The sequence below is a fragment of the Mauremys mutica genome, chromosome 5, assembly GCF_020497125.1.
Source record: "Mauremys mutica isolate MM-2020 ecotype Southern chromosome 5, ASM2049712v1, whole genome shotgun sequence".
NCBI classification, from domain to species: domain Eukaryota; kingdom Metazoa; phylum Chordata; order Testudines; family Geoemydidae; genus Mauremys; species Mauremys mutica.
The window spans coordinates 144,379,739-144,400,800 of NC_059076.1; the positions used below are offsets into that span (position 1 = coordinate 144,379,739).

A 21,062-nucleotide genomic window follows, 5' to 3' on the forward strand; every position below is an offset into this window, starting at 1 on the left:
GCTGTATCGTGGGAAGAGATTTGCAAGGGTTCTGCGTGCATGCGTAGATGCTGAGCTGGGCCCATTATGGCTGGAGGAGGGATGAAGAAATGTTCTAATTAGCCAGTGAGACAGCTGAGCCTAAAGTGTTGCTAGGTTACAGAGGAGCACATTCGTCCCTGTGCATCCCTCCTCCCTGTGGACGGAAAGCATCAGCTCAATCCCCGGTGCTGTGCCTGGATCCAAGGGCTGCCTAAGAACTTGGAGAGGGGAGGGAAAAATCCATAAGTGATGATGTAATGAGGAGCCCGGGGCGGTGGTTGGAGAGGCCAGCGGAGAAAGGAAGTGTGGCCCGTGGCTCCGGCTGCTAGGATGGACCTGCACTCCAGCGCACTAGAGTCTCGCTAATTAACGGCGTCCGTAGCAGTCTGGGTTTCGGGAAGCGGTTGCTGGATTATCAGGGTCAATGGATGGCAGATAAAAAGGAAAAGCTGCAGCCATTTGCAAGCGCTCCTGGGCAGACGGTGCTTGAGAGAGACTGTCTACAGAGAGCTGCATTGTTGTGATTGAATGTTTTAACGTTCTCTTTCTCTGCCTCTCTCTTTCTCTTTCTCTCTCTTCGTCTGTCTTTTCTGCAATGATGAGGCAGGCCCCAACAACACGGAAGGTACAATCCGCTGTATCCCCATGATCATTTCTAACGCTGCTTCGAAACATTTTTTGTTTTGCCTTTTTTTTTTTTGGTATGTTACGACTGCAGAGCTTTAATTTTGAGTTTCCAACTCAGTTTTGAGGTGTCTCTGGGGAGACAAGCTGGACGGGTGGGTGCGTAATGACAAAACGAGGCAATTGAATTTCATTTGTAGTCTTTCTTTTGAGTTTGTGGTCAAGTCCTTTTTCCATTTCACCTGACAGCCTGGTGTTTGTGTTGCATGCAGTGCCTCTGCAGCTCACATCAGAGGACAGGGGTTTCGCGTTACCACTGCTGCTGGAAGATATTGCTGCTTGCTGTATAAAAGTTGCATGCTAATAATAGTTTTTATTTCTTCTCTCTGGCGGTGCTGGCTAATTGACTCTTTTGTTTCTTATTTTTTGCCTGTGTTAAGAATTTCAAATTACTGTTACGTGGCTTTCCTGTGTCGAGCTGATATTTTTCTGTAGGTTACAGTACAGACTCGGATTTTTGTTCTCTGGGTGTCCTGATGTTTGTTTTTGAGCATAATCAGAATCTCCGAGTTTTAAGTTCTAACGAGCAATTAGTGAGGATTTGTACCTGATCTGATAGAAATAAGTTAACAATACAAATAGCCCAAAAGCAAATGTGCACCTTTCCCTGCCACTTCCACTGTTTTGCCTGCAGCAGCCAGAAGGTGTTTTCTTAATTATATTCCAGTAAATGCACCTGTGTATGGATCTGGGATCTGAAGCTGACCAAAGGGAGTGACACACTTTCCTGTATGGTGATTTTTTTAAAAGCTCCTTTAAAATCCCCTTCCAAAAGAAAAGTTTTGCAAATGCTAATTCTGTATCGCTCTTGGGAGCAGAAAGATAATGGAGCTGTGGCCAAGTCTGGAAACCATGCTCCATATTCATCAGTTTCTGGTGATTTGATGGCTGCAGGGCCAGCCTGCATTTCTTCCAGGGAAGTTTTAAAGTCTGCCGTCGTTACCTGAGTTAATATAGGGAAACTGCATATAAAACTTCTTTTCCTGGTAGGATGTTTTTCTCATATGATTGCTCTGTATTGGCCACTTCTGAGAGAGCGAGCAAGCCCATCATGCACTAGGTCTCTGGGATTCTTGAAGGTGCCATGTAAAGCTTCTTGTTGTGAGGTACAGCTCGCAGCAATGCCCAGAACATGTGACTGTCGAGAATAACCAGCTCGAGAAGAAGCCACGTAATTATGTTAATGGAGAGCTATGCAGGTAGTAACATCAATTCCTGCAGGTTTAGTCAACTGCTGAGCATCCTCTGGAGAAGACTTGAGTAATGGACTCAGGCGCTACAGTCTTGAAGTAAAGCGTTTGTGTTCCTAGGATACCTGGCTTCAGCACCTGCCAGCTCCTATAGTGTGCAAGCAGGGCTCACCCATTGGGGCTGGAAACGCTCACACGAGCGATAGGAGTAGCCTGTGTGGAAACATGCAGTTAAAAGGAGCGTGTGCTCCCATCCTGCACTCAGTATGGAACCCGAGAGTTCCAGCTCTATGCGGCTCCTGTGGTTCCGGAGCCCTGGCGCTGGGCCTGTGACCACTTACCAGGAGCCCACTGACCACACCTAGAGGGATAGCTCAGTGGTTTGAGCATTGGCCTGCTAAACCCAGGGTTGTGAGTTCAATCCTTGAGGAGGCCACTTAGGGAACTGGGGCAAAAATTGGTCCTGCTAGTGAAGGCAGGGGGCTGGACTCGATGACCTTTCAAGGTCCCTTCCAGTTCTAGGAGATTGGTATGTCTCCAATTATTACCTATTACCTTTAGCTCTTAAAATGAAGAGTCATGCAGCTGTCCTCATGCTCAATGCACTGGTGCAGTGCACACCTACATAGAGCACTGCTATCTTGATCCAAATTGAGACCATTCTACTCCAGATGGAATGGGGTGGGTTGGGGCCAGTAGGGCCTGGGGGCTGCACCTTTTATATTGAGGAGGAAGTGGACAGGGCAAGGCTGACTTCCTAGGCCGTGCTTTGTTCTTCCAGATGTTGGTAGCTAGCAGGTGGCTTTCCTGATTTCTGCATGCTGGCAGCGAAGCTTTCCCAGCCGGCGTGTTTCTATTTTGGATCCCAGATACTTCTCTTCCTACTGAATGTTGAACTTGTGGAGGACCAAAGGTTACAGAATGGCATCAAATATTTATTTGCATTATGCAGCACAGTTCAGAACCACCGACTGATGAAATATTTATGGCTGGAATACCTGATACAGAGCTTTCTGAGCTCTTAAGCTGTCCCAAAGTTCTTCATTAGGCTGTAACTGGTAAAGCTGGTAGCCCTGTTCTTCTGGAACCTCAAAAAGCTCAGGTATGAGACATAGCTGTAGGACAGAGGTTCTCAAACATTTTCATAGCAGTGGGTCGCTTCTTACTAGAGTACCAGCACCTCTTCTGTTCGTGGTCCTGCAGCCCACCTCCCCTTCCACTGGCAATCATACCACTTCCCTGTGGTACCTGCAGCTCATGGAAAATTAGTATTGGGAATGTACGGAATATATTTCCAGCTGTATTTTAGAGGGCTTTGTTGGCTGGAAACGAGCTAGCACCTGTAACTAGCTGGCTCTCTGCAGGCGACCAGCAAGTACTTCCTAGACCCTGAGGATATGTCTGCACGGCAGCTTGGAGCAAGCCTCCTAGCCCAGAGAGAGTCTCACCCTAGTGCACTAGAATTGGCAGCCTGGCTGTCGCAGGTGGGGCTGGAGCTTGGGCTCTCGGCCTAAGGAGCTGAGTGCGCCTGAGAGCCTGAGCTGCAGCCTGACCTCTGCTCATGTTCGCATGCTAGCTCTAGTCCCGCTGGCGTGAGTCTTCCTGCCTGGGCTGCGGTGTGGACATACCCTGGGGCTCTGGAACACCTGTCAAAGGGAGGGAAGTTTTTGATTGCTCGATTCTTCTAATGAATGTTATAAAAATACAGTGTTATACAGGACACACACACAGAGCAGGTCTGCCTAGGCAGCGTCAAGACCAGTCTGTTCTACACCCTGATGAGATCAGTGAACCATTGTTATGACCTTCATTTAGAAATGAGCCCTTCCCCCAGTGAATCTTGTAGCTGACACCTCGGGCTGTATCATCTTTACAAAGCGAGTTTGCTGGGCGGGGACCAAACTGATGACCTTCCACCCTTAAACTAGGCCTAATAACCCAGGGGAACAGCACAAGGATTAAAAATGCTATTGCCCGCTCCTTAGTTGTTTTTCCTTTAATGGGAATGGCAGGGTAACTTTAGTTAGAGCTGCCAGGAGGCAGGTTTTGTTAGGATTCTGTATGGTTTAATCTAGGAAAGATGCCCTCAACTTCCTTCATGCCCCAGAAGTGACCATTTCAAGGTTGGTTGATGTGAGATTCTGGTGTATCTTTTAGGGGGCTTCATTAACACCCTCGGGGGGATTTATCGTTAGTATAAATCCATCTGTTGGAACAGGCAGTACTAACATTGTTCTTGAATGTGCAAAGTTGGTTGTCAGTTTAAAATATTCCAGCCCTTGGCTTCTAATTTTTGTCAAGTACCAAGAACTCCTCATATCTGCTTCTTGTAAGCCCAGAGGCATTTCCATTGTTGGCTCTGGCTTTTCTGGTGCGAACCATTCCATAATAGGACAGCAGGAGCCATGTTTGAAGCAACATTTCTCTGACAATAGAGACTTTGTTGAGTTCCTCTTTAACATGCTGTAGTGGCCGTCCAGTGCTTGGCAAGGAGTGAAACACCGGAACATGCCTAGGTTGCTAAATCCCTGAGAAGAGATGGTTTCTCAGAGCAGGCCTGCTTTATAGAAGGTCTTCTACAGTCTTCCCCCCTGGGGAGGGCCAGAGTTAACAGATAGTTGCATCAAGTTGTCAAAGATTCATTCCACAGAATGGGTTTTCTTGTGGATGTTTTGAGGGAATCCGCTTTTCCAAAGCACCTTACGCTGCCAGTCCTCAACATGAAATTAATCCCTGGGTTTTTTAGCTTCTACTGCTTGGTGGGAACACTTTCCCGATGAGTGTTTTGCAAAGTAAGAAAACTGCTCTGGAGGATGTAAATCTTTCACGTCTGTGTTAAAAGTAGCAGCTACCCAGAGTTAGACCCTCTGGGAAGTTTTCTTCTGGAATTGTGAGCGAAGTAGGATTTCTCCCCAAAGGATGTGCCAGATGTCAGGTATTCGAAGGGATTTGCATTTTACTGTGTGTCCCTTAGACTATTCTGTGCAATTCTGATATTAAAAAGGAAGAGAGGGATTGCTAGAAGCCATGTGTTACCTGGTTTACCAAAGTCTTATGTGCGAATGAGACCATCCCCCTCAGGTAAAGACGTGGACCACTGCCTCGCTTAAACTCTGAAGCCTTGTCTTCCTGTCTCACATACAGGCCAGCTGTTTTACAGGGCCTTGCATTGGCCAGCGCGTCTGTGGTTGTAACAGCCAGATAGTTGCCAGTTGTGTGATTAAAGGCCTCATTCCTAGTGCCACCCAATGGGAGAAGAGCATGAGGGCTGGTTTCTTTTGACCTGCTCTGGTCCTGCCGACCTTCAGACTTTCTAGTCCATCGTTTTACCTTTCAGTGGTAAAGGAAAGCAGAATGTAATGGGCTTGAATGTGCCCCGGTGATACTGTGTAGGCCATTAAGTGTGACAGAACAGAAGCTCCACCTGTAAGTGAATCTCTTTTCCTGTCTGATTCGCTCCCAGTAATGGGAGTGACATGGACAGGGAGTATATCCCTTCATGCTGTCCCTGCTACACACTGGCCAAAGAAAGCTGCTCCAAGTTCACTTCTGCCTGGTGTCTCGATTTCTGTTAAATCCTTGTCAACGAGGCACCACACAATGGGACAATCTGTGTTGCAACCACACAGCAAGGAGGCGCGTAGTGTGAAAAATTCTTAGGTGTGGGGTTGCCAGATTGGTTGTCATAATCTTGTATCAGCTTCCTTGATACAGAGGACAGGTGCGTTAGGCTGAATGGGCCTACCTGATAACATGACACATTTTATTCTTCAGAGCCGAGGGAGAAATGGCAGTGCTGCCTTGAAAATGCCTCCGTGTTTGAGGTGAAGCATCACAAAATGCGAAGCCTGTGGTGTTGTAACTGAAGGAGTTAGAATCCTTTTGCTCCTGCTTCTCTTTGGGCAGTTAGTGACACTTGAGCTTCAGTAACCTCGTTTAGAAAAGGACGTGTGTGCGTGAAATCCAGGATCCTGCCAGCAGAAGCCTTGAGAGTCCTGGGCAGTACAACAACTCAGCAGGGTGTTTCTCTGGCTAAGCCAAGGGAGTCCAACCTGTGCCTTTCTGAGATCTTTCCAGGAGTCCACTAGATGGATCAGGTTGTGGATGCCCCGAGGGCAGCTGCAAGGACAGCAGGTCTCAGCATGCAGGGCGTCTCCATTGTCCAAGTGGTCAGGATGGAAGACTTCCTGCTGGGAAGATCTTTGCGGTCCTGCAGCTGCATGTTAAAGATAGGGGTGGCCATGGTAGAACTTTGGTGTCTTCAGTGCGAATTACCGAAAGATTTTTCTAGCCTGGGTGTGAGGTGAGCCACATCAGGGGTCTGTTTCACCTGGGACTGTCGTGGGAGCATGGGGGAATGAGCATGTAGACCTGATGCTATGCACACTAATTGTGGTCATGTCTTTTTGTTTCCTTTACCTCGTTCTTTGCTGCATCTGCTGCTGCTGCCGCTGCTGTCTCTGTATCTCTGTTCCTGTCTTTCCCTGTATGAATGTTTCTCCTACTCTGCCTTCTACTCCTGTTGCCCTCCAGACCACCACCAGGCGGCCCAAGGTGAGAACCAACAGCTGTGGTCAGTGGCCATTGATCATTACTGGAGGGCTAAACTCCAGTGTCTGTTTCCTGTGGCCCTTTTCCCGTCCTTTGGTGAAACCTAGGAAAGCTCTACAGATAGAGATGCTTCCCTGGGGTGAATCTACAAGGGTGAAATTGTCATCAAGGCCAGGGCTGGCTCCAGGGTTTTTGCTGCCCCAAGCAGCAGAAAAAAAAAAAGCCGTGATCGGCGGCAGCTCCACCGTGCCGCTTTCTTCTTCGGCGGCAATTCGGCGGCAGGTCCTTCCCTCCGAGAGGGACCGAGGGACCCGCCGCCGAATTGCCACCAAAGAGCCCGATGTGCCGCCCCAAGCACCTGCTTGCTGGGCTGGTGCCTGGAGCCGGCCCTGATCAAGGCTGTTACTCTCTGCTGTTACCTAGAACTAATTTAATGAATTAGAGCATAAAAATGCCTTGGTGATCCTATTTCCACTTTATGGCCGAAGCTCCCCTCCAGGCATCCCTGTGGCTGTCACTGATTGCTGTTCCTTACCTTATGGGGTACTTTGCCGCAGGAGGCTTGAGGTTGTTTTGGGGGGGGGGGGGAGTTCTGAGTAGTCTCTTTTAAGGAGAAAATGACAGTCATCCAGGATTTCGTAAGGCTGTGGAGAGAGCCTGCTCTGTGTAACAAAATCTGCTGCTAGCAGTGCAGAGGAAAAGCAGGGTTGCGGGAGACTACAGCTTGGACACAGATCCTCCAAACGCCTGTGGCTACATGATGATTTGTAAATGGCAAACACTTGCTTGGGTTGCAGTGTTGTTGGAGCCATGTTGGTCCCAAGATATGAGAGAGATGAGGCGGGTGAGGTGGTACCTTTTATTGGACCGACTTGTGTTGGTGAAAGAGTCGAGCTTTTATGCTACACGAGCTGTTCAGCCGACCTAAGAAGAACTCTGTGTAGCTCAAAAGCTTGTCTTGTTCACCCACAGACATTGGTCAGTAAAAGATGTTACCTCATCCACCTCGTCTCTCTAAACGGGTGCATTCTGTTTCATGAGGTGGTAGGCTCTGATCGTCTCTCTGATTTCACTGGGTTGCGTGGGTAACTCCAGGCAGGGAAGATGTATTTATTGGTTCATTCAGTTTATAAAAAGATGTTGTTCCACCGATGGGCTCCCATTCAGTGCTCTGACAATACTGGAAATCTTCAGTCCTTATCCCATGGAAGTGTTTGTTCATACTGCAGTTGCATCCAGAAACCCCAGTGTGGCTTGGGGTCCCACCAACCTAGGTGTGGCACAAATATGTGTAAACACTTCCTGCCTTCAGGAGTTGACAGTCCAGCCGATAAGACTGCTGCTAGCACCAAAAGTAAATGAATTACACTCACACTCACACTCTCCATTAGTTAATAAAATCGTCCCCTCAAACGTCCCCTCTCAGATGCCGGGGAGAAGTGATGGGCTTTGCTGTGTGACCAGAGTTAAGGTACCTGCCCTAGGGGTCAAGAAGCGAGGCCGGTTGGAGTCCTGCAGCCTGTGTACCCTGCCAGTAGCAAACTCTCGCTTACAGCAAGAGGGTTCCTGCCTGATTGCTGCTCTGATCACGTGGCACAAGGGAGAGAGGTGGCTGCTTGGGGTAATTATGGGACAGACCATTTAGGGTGTGAAGTTTGAGCCACCACTTTGAATTCCACCCGGAAGCCAGTGCAGTTCCCAGGGTGCTCCCAGCGAGAGAGAGACTGCACAGATGGATTGCTGCTTTCTGCATCCCCTTCAGTTTGAGTGATGTTAAGATGTAGCCCCATGTAGAACGCTTGGTGCTGGTCTGATCGCAAGGAAACAAAGGCATGGGTAAGGGTAGTAGGCTCGCATCTGAGTCACCCCACTCCACCCAGATAGTCACATGGCACCTTGGTGATGTTTGTTGCTTCCACATCCAGTAGCACCTGGGATCTAACTAAAGCCCAGGTTACAAACTATAGTGGCCCATAGCAGATGCTGATCCAATACTAGCCAGTTCTGCCAGCTCCTTCCCCCAGCCTTGCCAGCGTTCTCTCTGCTGGCCAGCTCCTCCAGGGAGACACACTCTGCACAGAGCTGAGGATCACATTATAACCCATGTCTCCTTACTGCCCCTCCTAGTGTCCCCTGGTACACCCTGATCAGCAGAGGAGACTGAGTTAAATCCTGCAGGACCCCAGACAAGTGTTTGTCAGAACCAAAGCTATCGCTCACACTTACCAGTGGGATTCCAGCTAACTCTGACAGGCCTTAGATGTGTCCACAGCCCCTTGTGGTCAATGGTAAATATTCTAACTCAGCCTGAACACCATATCCTCAGCCTTGGCTAAGAAGAGTCCATCGGCTGGTGCCACTAATGCAATTTCCCCCAGACCCAGGTCTGAAGTCGGAGGGCTCTAGGCAATGCCAGGGCTGCTTCACCATGAACGCTTCCCAAAATGGGAGCGTCAGGATCATTTGGTAGCTAGCAGGGTTGTTAGTTTCCAGTGGTGTTTTGAATAGGGGCCTTGCAATGCTGCTCTCAGAACGCCTGGTGTCCTACCCTCCCGTAGAGAGGGGTTACCATCTCAACAAGCTCTGAGTCCAACATCTCCCCCAGGCCCTACCCATCTAGGGAGGTCCAGGCTCCAAGCTGCAGTTGGTGGCCTTCAAGCACCCCAAACTCTTCCAGCCATTCAGCAGTGTTACTCCCTGAAGACTCGCCTGGGTTTTTCCACTGGTGATGCTGCCCTGATCCCGCGGACACTGACGGCTCAATCTGGCTACGCGGTTTTATCTGCAAAGTGCTATGGAAATTCCTTTCAGCAAAGAGATTTGCTTGTGCAGAGTAGCCTGCTTCTCAGAGGTGGGATGTGCCTGGCAAAGGCTGGTGCCCCAAGGGCTCTTCCCAGGACCAAGGCTGGATGCTCCCAGTTTCAGAGGGAAACATGGAGCAGGCTGCTTCTCCACAGGGCACTGTACCTCCGTCAGTTAATTGGGTAGGCCAGACTTCTGCATCATGGAGACTCCGCAGTGTGGCGCTTGCTGGGGCCTGACTTCAGTGTCCTGCTGAACGACTGCTGCTCAGGCAGGGTCAGGCAGCATTGGTTCATTGCCGTAAATGGCTCTCGAGTGCGTGTGCACATGCTGATCTGGAGGGATGGTGTGGCTGTACCCTAGCTAATGTATAGCTGAGCTGGGACTTAGGCCACGTCTACACTTAAAATGCTACAGCGACAAAGCCGTAGTGCCGCAGTGTAGACGCTCACTGCAGCCCTGGAGGGGTTCTCCCATGGCTGTAGCTAATCTGCCTCCCCGAGAGGCGATAGCTGGGTCGACGGAAGAATCCTTCCATTGACCTAGTGCAGTGTACTCGGGTTAGTCGCACCCCTGAGAACTGGCTTTGCCAAGGTAGTTTTCAGTATTTACCAGCCCTGAGACTTGATAAATACGGCGTATGCACTGAAGGCCCAATGCCAAGGGATAAAATTAAGCTAACGCTCAGTAAATTAGCTGACTGACTGTAACACACCTGGATGCCCCAGTGACGGGGCCGTTAGAAACGCACGTCAGAGAGGAGTTGAAGGTAAGCTCTAGTCAGCACTTTCTGAGACGTTTGCTGCTTTTTTGTAGACCCCAGATTCCCTTTGTCTCCTCACCTGTACTGCAGCCCTCTTACGCCATGCTGCTGGGAGCCCCGACCCGTCGAAAGAACAGCTGCGTAGGCACCGTTCCACAGTCTGGTGTCCATTGTTACCGTGCCTGTGATGGTGCGTCGTAGGCTTGCTTCATTACCGAGCACGGCTCTTCCTGGGGAACCCTGCCCCTTCTAAATGAAGTCAGAGTTTACCAACTTCCATGTTGTGTCCTAAAGTTAGAGACAAAGAACAGTATACAAGAGAGACGACTGAACTCTCCCAAGAAGCAGGAGTGAAATCTGCAAGGGTATGCTGAAGAAACAAGATTGAAATGGGAAATCAAAACAATTCAGACTTTAAAATTGAAACTCTCCAAGTACCCAGTACCAGCTGTTTGCTGAATTCTGAATAATACATTGAAAATGTTCAGAAAATGCAAATTGGCAAATGCCATTTACAAATGGCTGGCTCTGGAGGCCTCTGGGGCACTCTGGCTTGACGTTGGCAGGCTTAGGGGTTATGTAGGAGAGTCTCCATCCAAAGCTATATTTGGCTGGACCCAGGCTGGGGGATTGGACCCCGTTTTGCAGGTCCAAAGGCTGGTCTGTTTGTCACACGTGTCAGGCTTTCTCTTCTTCTGCCACCTCCATTAGTTCTCTGTGTAGCCTTTGCTAGACGTTAGCAAACTCCTCACTGCTGCTTCATTTGTTGTCACTCCTGGGATCCGCCCCTCTCTACTCCCCTAAAATTCAGAGATTCCAAGGCCGGCAGGAACCATTGTGGTCATCTAGCCTGACCTCCTGCAAAGCTCGTTTGTCTAGCTTTGACTTCCAGCCATTTGATCATGTTAGATCTTCCTCTGCTCCCATTATTCCTCCATGCAGGTACTTACAGGCTGGGATCAAATCACCCTTCAACTTTGTTCAGCTAAATAGACTGAGCTCTAACCCTTCAGTCACTCCAATTTATCAGCATCCCTCTTGCTTTGTAGGCACCAGACCTGAGCACAGGGTCCCAGCTCCCTCACCCAGAGCAGTGGTAGCTCTGCAGGGCTCTCAGAATAAAGGATACCAAAAGCATAGCATTGTCCCTTCCTATCAGCATATAGGACTCAAGGTGTGGCGTGGATCCGCTGGGCTAGCACCTACGATTCCCTTGCCCACTGTTACCGCCCTCGCACTGGTGAAGCAGAATGTTTCTTGCCCTCGCTCTGCCAGACGCCCTTTTCTGAAGGTACCGGGTACGCTTAGGGAGGACTGTGCTCGTGCCCAGCACAGGCCCTTGCAGGTAAGCAGAATTTCGCACAGTGCCTGTGTGTTCTAGGATCAGCAGCAGGTCCTTAGGTTCTGCAGTAATTACAGCCTATAGGGTTGCACTCCCTGGGTTCGTCTGTGTTGGCACCAGCCCTGGGAGTCTCAGGCCCTCAGCCAGACGAATTGGTAATGATGCTCTGTCCCAGGAAGGGCTTGTTTTAAGAATAACATGGAGGCAAAGTTCAAAGCGAGGCTCGACTGAAAGGTGGAGACAGCGGTGAGTGATGGCAGATCCCTGTTCTGACTCTTTTCCTCCTTGACGATGTTGTTTTGCAGCCTACCCGGACTCCCAACTCTGCAGCATCCAGCGGTACAGCTGGGCCCTCCGGCTCAGCTTCTGCCTCAGCGGGTGAGATGAGTAGCAGTGAGCCCAGCACACCTGCCCAGACGCCTCTGGCTGCGCCCATCATTCCAACTCCTTCCCTGACCTCTCCAGTGGCACCTCCTTCAGCTCCTTCCCCCACCAAGGTAAAACAGTGCGTGGCTGTCTGATTGCTCTCGCCGAGGGGGGGGCAGAGGGGCAGCGAAAGGGGGAGGGGAGTGCTCGAAGGCAAGAGAACAGGCTGGCGGGGGAACTGTTTATCTGCCCACCCTAATCCACGCTCCGACAAAAAGGGCCAGGGAGCGCTCTCGTTCCGTCTCCGTACAGCACTCGTGTGACTGCACCTGGAAAATCCCAGTCAGTTCTGGGCACCACACTGCCACAGCCTGAAAGCGATACAGAGAAGAGCTGCAGAAACAATCCGGGGGTTTGAATGGATTGTCTTCTGAGGTGAGTCTGTATAGCGTGGCTAAGAGTAGACCAAGGGCAGACGTGGGGCGAAACCCCAAGGCTGGAAAGGAATTCAGGGTGGTGAGAATACCGCTGCTTAGCTCAGCACTCTACAAACATTCGTAGAAACCTAGAAGATCAGGGTTGGAAGGGACCTCAGGAGGCATCTAGTCCAACCCCCTGTTCAAAGCAGGACCAAACCCAACTAAATCATCCCAGCCAGGGCTTTGTAAAGCCTGACCTTAAAAACCTCTAAGGAAGGAGATTCCACCACCTCCCTAGGTAACCCATTCCAGTGCTTCACCACCCACCTAGTGAAATAGTGTTTCCTAATATCCAACCTAGACCTCCCCCTCTGCAACTTGAGACCATTGCTCCTTGTTCTGTCATCTGCCACCACTGAGAACAGTCTAGATCCATCCTCTTTGGAACCCCCTTTCAGGTAGTTGAAAGCTGCTATCAAATCCCCCCTCATTCTTCTCTTCTGCAGACTAAATAACCCCAGTTCCCTCAGCCTCTCCTCGTAAGTCATGTGCCCCAGCCCCCTACTCATTTTCATTGCCCTCCGCTGGACTCTCTCCAAGTTGTCCACGTCCCTTCTGTAGTGGGGGGGACCAAAACCATTAACCCTTCCAGCATCCTTGTGAGACTGGAATATGGCGGCATCTCATTTTAGAGATGAGGAAACTGAGGCACAGAGATCAAGGTCACACCAATTGGAGCTGGGACTAGACCCCTCGCTCTCGACTGATCTCCTGACCTTGAGAGGGTGCTGAGCTGAGGAATATTCTCCCCCAGGGACGTTGGAGAAGCCCCACTCTCTGGGACGAGGCAAACTGCTAGGGAACAACCTGCCCTGGCCTTGGAGGTGGGCTGGGTGACTTAATGGGTGTTTGTTTGATGGCCGATAATTACTATCTAGGCTAATTTTGTTCTTTAAAATAGTTTTTCATTACTTCCCTCCTGCACCTTCTTAATTAGCTGAATTTCGAGCTTATGAAAGATTTAGGCCAGGAGGGCAAGGTGTGAAAAAGCATTTGAGGTTTTGTGTGAAGTCCTGAGTTGGAAAAAGCACCACCTCGTGGAGGGAAAAGGCGTTCCAGCCTCTCATTTCGTCCCGGGTTCATCTTCAGTTGGACCTGTGCCTGAAACCAGCTCACTTGCTAGCGCTGTTACTGATGCTTAAATCAGCTGAGTACACAGAAGAAAAAACCTCTGGTATTTGACAGCACTTAGAGCCTCATCAGTTCCACTGGTTGCTCTGCAGAGTCAGTCAGTTCGTGCTGTTGTTTGTGTGGGTTTTTCACACAGCAGCAGGGGGAGAAATTAAGAGAAAATAGGAAAACGTGATTGTAAAAATGCCGAGGTGTTGGTGGGGTGCTTGGGAGCAGGTGTAGGACCCCAAACTAGTTGCAGCTATTTTTGAAAAAAAGGGACGACACTTCCAATGGATGGGGGGACCCCAGGTTAAATCAAGAGTGAGTGCCAGCGTTGCAGCTGCATGATTTGTAGTCAAGCAAAGACTCTTCCGAAACACCCGAAGGGATTTTGTGCCGTCGGCATGCTGAGCAGCACCCCATTTGTTCACGCAGGGCAGGTGACTGCCTGCTCACTGAACGTTTGTGCAGGGGGAGAACGGCTTTGTCTGCTCAGTCACCCAGGCGCTGGGAGTTCCACTTGGATCTATGATTCTCCCATCAGGAAAAGCCCATGCGCGGCTGCATAATATCTTACAGGCTTTGTGCTGCCTCCTTCCTGTGCAGGCAGCTCTCCAGTGACCAGGCAGGTAGGTTTTCGGGGAACAACGTGTTAGCCTTACACACGTTTTAGGGAGAGGCAGAGTCCCCTTGGAGCATGAAGGGCTTCAGGAAGAGATGTTTCACCTCAAGGGGGTGGGACGCAAGAGGGCTGCATTAGAAGCTTGCCAGGAACCTGGGGACTGTGCCTAATTCTCATGCACTGGAGTAGATTGCAGCCACCTTCAACTGTGGTGTGGAGGAGACACTTCAGGTCCCAGCATACGCTGCTCCATCTTTGAGCCGCCTTTGCTGAGCTCAGGATGGAGTGTTGCTTGCTGGCACCAGACCCCTCTGTGGGCTACACCTGTAAAAGCTCAGGATGTCTTTGAACTGGGTTTTGAAACCCAACTGGTACAGCCCAAATTCAGGCAGTGACTCTTTGTCGTAACAGAGCTGAGTGACTTCCTGTTGATGCTGGTTACCTGGGAAAGATCTACCCTGCTTGTCTCTGCAGAGCCTGCTGGTTAGAAAAGCCTGGAAGCGGCATTGCAGTCAGACGCAATGGCTAGTTTGCGGGTCAGAGTGGAGATGCCATTATGGCACTGTCACTTGCCGAGAGATCAGGGCCGTGCTCCATCCTTACCTGGGTGAAGAATTACACATGTGCTGGATGTTGCACTGAGCCTTTCCTTCTAGAGATGAAAGTGTCCAGAGCCATGATTCCAAAACCTTCAGAATCCAGCCTACAAAATCTCTTAGCCGTGCTTAACCCCCTTTGGTATAGTAACCGCCCATTGTATTGGCGCGACTGACGGGGGAGAGATGGGAAACGGTTAGGATGCCTTCGGTGCTCAGGAGAGTAACCTCTGGCATCAGTTAATAACTCTCCAGTTTACAGTGGGCACGGTTTGTGTGTGTCTGTGAGTTGTTAAACTTCATTTAAATAAGCCTTAAAGCCTTAGCCATTACACAGGCTATAGTTTAAAATCACATCGCTTGTCACATTAGAGCCCCAGTCCTGTTAGTGGAGACACGTTTTCCTTGCATGTGTCATTACTCTGACCCCTAGGGGCAGGAGAGGGGAATTAGAGGAGTTAATTTTGTACCTTACTGGTTTTCAGACGGACTCAGCACTCGCAAATCCCACTGAAGTCCCTTGGAAGTGCAGGTGCACAGCACGTTTGTAGGTCAGGCCGTCTCTCAGCACATCGAAGTGTTAACCGTGTACTGTGGGTGAAATGAAACCCAGTGAGATTAAAACATTATACAGGCTTTGGAAGTGGAATAATTTCATTCACTTTGTTCTTCCAAGAGGCCTTTAATGATGCTGCTATTGGAAAAGGGTTGACTGAATTCTGAGGACTGGGTCAGACTTAGGTTTTGTTGCCTGTGCATTAAATTGGAAGTATTTGGAGAAATCCATTGTTACGTGACATCTCTACTTCTCAGAGTAACCTCCCATTTTCCCCTGGCTGTGCAGGAGGAGGAGAACCTGCGTTCTCAAGTCAGAGACCTGGAGGAGAAGCTGGAGACTCTGAAGATGAAGCGAAATGAAGACAAAGCAAAGCTGAAAGAGCTGGAGAAATACAAGATCCAGTTGGAGCAGGTGCAGGAGTGGAAGAGCAAAATGCAGGAACAACAGGGTGACCTCCAGAAACGTCTAAAGGAGGCCAAAAAGGTGAGCATCTTCCTGGCGGCATGTGGCAGCACCAGAGCTGTGCAGCGCTCGTTAATGCCGCGTCAAGGGAGCCAGTACGTTCAAGGCTATTTAATTGTTGGAAATCAGACTGGGGCGTTCTTACTTTATTTTTTGATACATCCACTAGCATAAAAACACGAACTCCCCCAAATCCTGTCTTCTGAAGAGATGTGGGCCCTAAAGCAGCCTGTGACCACAACATAGCAAACATTGGCTCACGTACTGGCTTGAGAATGCAGAAGCCCAATGGAAGTTAACTACATTCAGTGGTGAATTAATTTGTACAAGGCGCTAGATATGTCTGGGCCCATTATCCTGGTGGCATCTTCCTGTGGTTTATTTTGGCCTATTTTCTCCCCATATCTGAGGCAAGAGTTTTGTCATGGAGTCACGCTGGCCGGCTTTAGCCAGGCAGTGCTTTGGATAATGTGTCCCTTCCGCCAGGGGCGTCTGCAGATTCCCACTTGTGGCTCATGATGGAAGCACCTTGACCCTCGGGGAATCTGCTGGAGAGCGGTGGCCATTAGGCCTCTCCCCTCACGCTCCCATCCTGGAGGGGCCCAGGGGTTCCCCCTTCTCTTCCTAACCACGGAAAGTGCAATGGGCTCCTGTCACACACACCGTCCTCAACGCTTCCCTCATCCCTAGGGGGCAAATTTTGTTTGTAGTTAATCAATCAGTCAGATTCCTTAAAGGAGGAGGAGAGGAGATGCCGTGGCCTGGGCTTCATCCGGCAATCAGTTAGACACATTACAAGCCTCTGATCAGATCCAGGATGCTGGAGCTGTCAGTTACGGGATCGCATTTTAATGTTGTGCTTCCTGTTTGGCCACGTTCGGCTGCATGCACTCAGTGCGCTCCCTCTGGGCGAGGGTTTTCTTCTTCCAGTGCCGCTTCTGTCAGACGCTTACCCTGAAAGTACGAATGGACCTGCCTCCCTCCCCTTGCTGTCACACGCCTTTGGCAGCGTTGTTAGTCGGGTGGGTCCCAGGATATTAGAGAGACCAGGTGGGTGAGGGAATATCTTCAATTGGACCAACTTCTGTTTTCCAAGCTTGTCTCCCTCACCAACAGAAGTTGGTTCAATAAAATATATTAGCTCACCCACCTCGTATATCACAAGTTTAGCAGCCAGTGTATTTGGTCCTGGAGCTCTGTTCCCTTGATTCCACGTAGTACCTGATGAGTGAGTTTCTCTTCGGCTTCCAGCCATAGCTGCCGACTCTGTGGGTGCTCTGGGGCTGGAGCACCCATGGGGAAAAAATGCGGGGGGGGGGCTGCGGGGGGTGCTCAGCACCCAACTCCCCACAGTGCCTCCTGCCTGCTGAAAGACCACACAGATCAGCACCTCCCCCTCCCAGCCACCACAAACAGCTGTTTTGCGGCATGCGGGAGGCTGGGAGGGAGGGGGAGGTGCTGATCTGTGCAGCCTTTTGGTGGGCGGGAGGCACTGGGGGGAGTTGGAGGGGGCGGAGAGGGGTGGGGGGGTTGGGGCCTTGGGGGAAGGGGTGGAGTGGGGGCAGGCCCTGGGTCAATATAAAAGAGAAGTTTAGAACCTAATACAGCTGCCAAACGGCTTCATACTGTCTGCTGGCGCTACCCCCCAGGAATGGGCCAGCAGCTGGTTGGTTGGTTGGTTGGCAGGATGAGCCGAGGTCACTGCTCCATTTTAACAGAGTCGGCTAAATGCCGTTACTACAACGAAAGGTATAAAATATGCTTGGTGTGTGTCCGCACTGAAAATGCAGCCCCGGCCCGTGAGCCCGTGCTGGGGCTTGCCGCCTTCTGTAAGATGCACAAACAAAGCAGCCCATCATCCTTGTGTGTGTTTAACACACCTGCCTTTTGCCAGGTTAACGCCTTGCTTAGATTTTAGTGATCCCCAATTAGGGTCTGGGGAACCTCCCTTAATGAACATGGAAACAGTTGTGTCCTGTTGCATGTAATGCGTCAGAATGTAACCTGCTGGTACCTCCCATCCTGGTTACCGGCGCAGTCGGGAATTCGTCATGCAGAGGTTAAATCTGAGGGCAAGTCCACACTACAAAATTAAGTCAACCCTAAGCCACCACAGTCACTGAATGGGTTTTACACATCACACTACGCTGCTTGTGTCAGCCGCATGAGTCCTCCCCAGGAGCACGTGCACCCATTGACCTGCCAGGGTAGGGCACTGAGGGATGGTTTCTGAAAGGCAGCAACAGTCAGTGTAAGTAGCACACTGTCTACACTGAGAATGAGTCAACGTAACGACATTGACTTCACCTCCGCGAGGCGTAGCGCCTGTGTTATGAAGTCAGTGTGGTGACTTACATCAGTGGGAGCGACAGTTCAGTGTAGATGCTTCGAGTTAGGTCCACATAAGGCAGTTTACTTCGACCTAACTCTAGAGTGTAGACCAGGCATGCGTCTGGCGGCGTTACTGGAAAGGGGGGTCCAAAGGGGATGGATCTCGGCTGTTCTCAGTGGTGGCAGATGACAGAACAAGGAGCAATGGTCTCAAGTTGCCGAGGGGGAGGTTTAGGTTGGATATTAGGAAACACTATTTCACTAGGTGGGTGGTGAAGCACTGGAATGGGTTCCCTAGGGAGGTGGTGATCTCCTTCGTTAGAGGTTTTTAAGGCCTGGCTTGACAAAGCCCTGGCTGGGATGATTTAGTTGGGGATTGGTCCTGCTTTGTGCAGGGGGTTGGACTAGATGCCTCCTGAGGTCTCTTCCAACCCTGATCTTCTAGGATTCTATGATTCTACTGGAACTGATTCTCTTATTGTTCCAAGTGGGGTGGGAGGAATCCCTGGCCACTCAAGCCTGTGTTACTGGTCCTGGGGGGAGCGGGGAGGGGTTGGGAGTGCAGTTGCTGGGCTGAGTGGGGAAGAGGTGCTGAGTTGGAACAGAAATAAGACAGTTTTTGTGGCAGTGGCCTTTCCCCCTGCGCGCCCGGTAAGCAGTTACTAGCTGGGATGTGACTCCATGCAGACCCCCTACAGGAACGCTGTCACAGCCAGGATTATCTGAGCCGTACAGCTGGGTAATGGATCCGGCTAGTGACTGAGTCCGAGGAGCGCCCCTGTTCCATCAGGCTTCCATCCCAAGGTGTCCTCACCCTGTTTCTGCCTGACTGCAGGAAGCCAAAGATGCATTAGAAGCCAAGGAGCATTACATGGAGGAAATGGCTGATACGGCTGATGCTATTGAGATGGCAACTCTGGACAAGGAGATGGCAGAAGAGCGGGCCGAATCCCTGCAGCAGGAGGTGGATTCCCTGAAAGAGAAGGTGGAATATCTCACGATGGACCTGGAGATCCTGAAACACGAGATAGAAGAGAAAGGTGAGAGGTGCGGGGACCACCCATTGTGAAATAGGCTTGGAGGAGAGTCTCCTGTTTTAATGCAAACCTGGGTTGGGGAGTAAATCTACATGTGGGGGAGATCCCATTGTTGTGATGAGTGCAGCATAAATACCAAGCTCCACTGATCTCTCCTACACCCGCTGGAGTCAGTGGGAACCTTGCCATTGAGGAGTTAATTGCCACTGATGAAATAAACAGTAATAAGTCACTAGGACTAGATGGTATTCACCCAATAGCTTTAAAATAACTAAAAGGCTCCAGAGGCCATCCCGGCAATTACAGACTGGTGAGCCTGACATCAGTACCAGGCAGATTGGTTGAAACTCTAGGAAAGAAGAGAATCAACAGACGCAGAGATGAACATGATTTGTTGGGGGAAAGTCACCAGGGTTTTTGTAAAGGGAACTTCTGCCTCTCCAATCTACTAGAATTCTTTGAGGGGATCAGCAAATGTGGACAAGGGGTGGGCAGTGGATATAGTGCACTGGAATTTCAGAAAGCCTTTGACAAGGTCACTTCCCAAAGGCTCTTAAGCAAAGGAGGCAGTCATGGGACAATGGGGAAGGTTCTCTCATGGCTCAGTAACTGGTTAAAAGAGAGGAAACAAAGGACAGGAATAAATTATCAGTTTTCACAGTGGAGAGAGGTGAATGGCGGGTTCCACAAGGAGCTGTACCGGGACCACGGTTATTCAGCATATTCATAAGTGATCTGGAAAAAGGGGTGACCAGGTGGCAAAGTTTGCAGATGTTGCAAAATGACTCAATACATGTAAGTCCAGAGTTGACTGAAAGGAGTTACAAAGGGATCTCACAAAACTGGGTGCCGGGGCAACAAAATGGCAGATGAAATTCAATGTTGATAAATGCAAAGTAACTCACATTGGAAAACATCATCCCAACTATACATATAAAATGATGGGGTTTCAATTAGCCGTTACCACTGAAGAAAGGGATCTTAGAGTCATCGTGGATGGTCCTATGGAAACATCTGCTGAAAGTGCAGCGGCACAGAATGTTAGGAATGTTTGGAAAAGGGTAGATAATAAATAGCACAATGCCACTGTATAAATCCCTGGTGCACCCACATGTGGAATCCTGCGTGCAGTTCTGGTGGCCCCATCTCCAAAAGGGATATTGGAACTGGAAAAAGTACAGAAAAGGGCAACAAAAATGCTGAGGGGTCTGGAACAGCTTCCGTATGAGGCGAGATTAAAAAGACTGGGACTGTTCAGCTTAGAAAAGAGACGACTAAAGGTCTATAAAATCATGAGCGGCGTGGAGTGTTATTTACCCCTTCACATAACACAAGAACCAGGGTAACCCAATGAAATGACTAGGCAGCAGGTTTAACGCAAACCAAAGGAAGTTTTCTTCCCACAACACACAGTCAACCTGTGGAACTCCTTGCCAGAGGATGTTGTGAAGGCCAAGACTATAACGGTTCACAAAAGAACTAGATAAGTTCCTGGAGGATGGGCCATCAGTGGCTATTAGCCAAGATGGTCAGGAAGGCAACCCCATGTTCTGGGTGTCTCTAAACCTCTGTTTGCCAGAAGCTGGGAATGGGCGACAGGGGCTGGATCACTTGAAGATTCCCTGTTCTGTTCACTCCCTCTGGGGCACCTGGCACTGGCCACTGTCGGCAGACAGGACACTGGGCTAGATGGACCTTTGGTCTGACTCAGTCTGGCTGTTCTGATGTTAGGATTTGCCCCTGTGGGATTGCTGTGATAGCTCCTTAGACATCCAGCTAAATGCTTTCAACCCTTTGCATGCAGTCCCATTACCGGCTTTGCAGCGCTGGGCTGTAGGAAGTGGTAGGACCCTTATTCACAGACAGGTCAGTAGTAAGCAGCAAATCAGCAACTCACCATGTCCCATCACCTCTGAGTTTGAGTGGGAGTCTGGCTGGCGGGATGCAGGTCTCTCTCACTATGGCTAAACCGGCCATTGCAGCGCTCATTGCTCCTCGCCCAGACAGGGGACGCCGGCTCCTGGGAGCGTCTCTGGGACAAGCTGTTTGTGCTGTAGTGCACAGGGTCTGCTCATTTTGCTGATTTCAGACCAGCTGCTCGGCTCCTCGATGGACAGGACATCGAAACCAAAACGCGGAACAAT

The 21,062-nt window shown here is 50.1% G+C and overlaps 1 protein-coding gene across 10 annotated transcripts in view; it reads left to right on the plus strand.

Moving 5' to 3' along the window:
* The window catches only part of DCTN1 (dynactin subunit 1), a 133,492-nt gene that overhangs the window by 89,865 nt on the left and 22,565 nt on the right, over nucleotides 1–21,062 (plus strand). For 7 of the 10 annotated variants that reach the window (XM_045017901.1, XM_045017902.1, XM_045017903.1 and 4 more), the window contains 5 exons: nucleotides 629–646; nucleotides 6,429–6,449; nucleotides 11,659–11,850; nucleotides 15,374–15,571; nucleotides 18,717–18,921. In XM_045017901.1, coding sequence (XP_044873836.1) covers nucleotides 629–646; nucleotides 6,429–6,449; nucleotides 11,659–11,850; nucleotides 15,374–15,571; nucleotides 18,717–18,921 — 634 coding nt within the window. The remainder of the gene's footprint in view (nucleotides 1–628; nucleotides 647–6,428; nucleotides 6,450–11,658; nucleotides 11,851–15,373; nucleotides 15,572–18,716; nucleotides 18,922–21,062) is intronic. The other 3 variants (XM_045017904.1, XM_045017905.1, XM_045017906.1) reach the window with 1 other exon arrangement.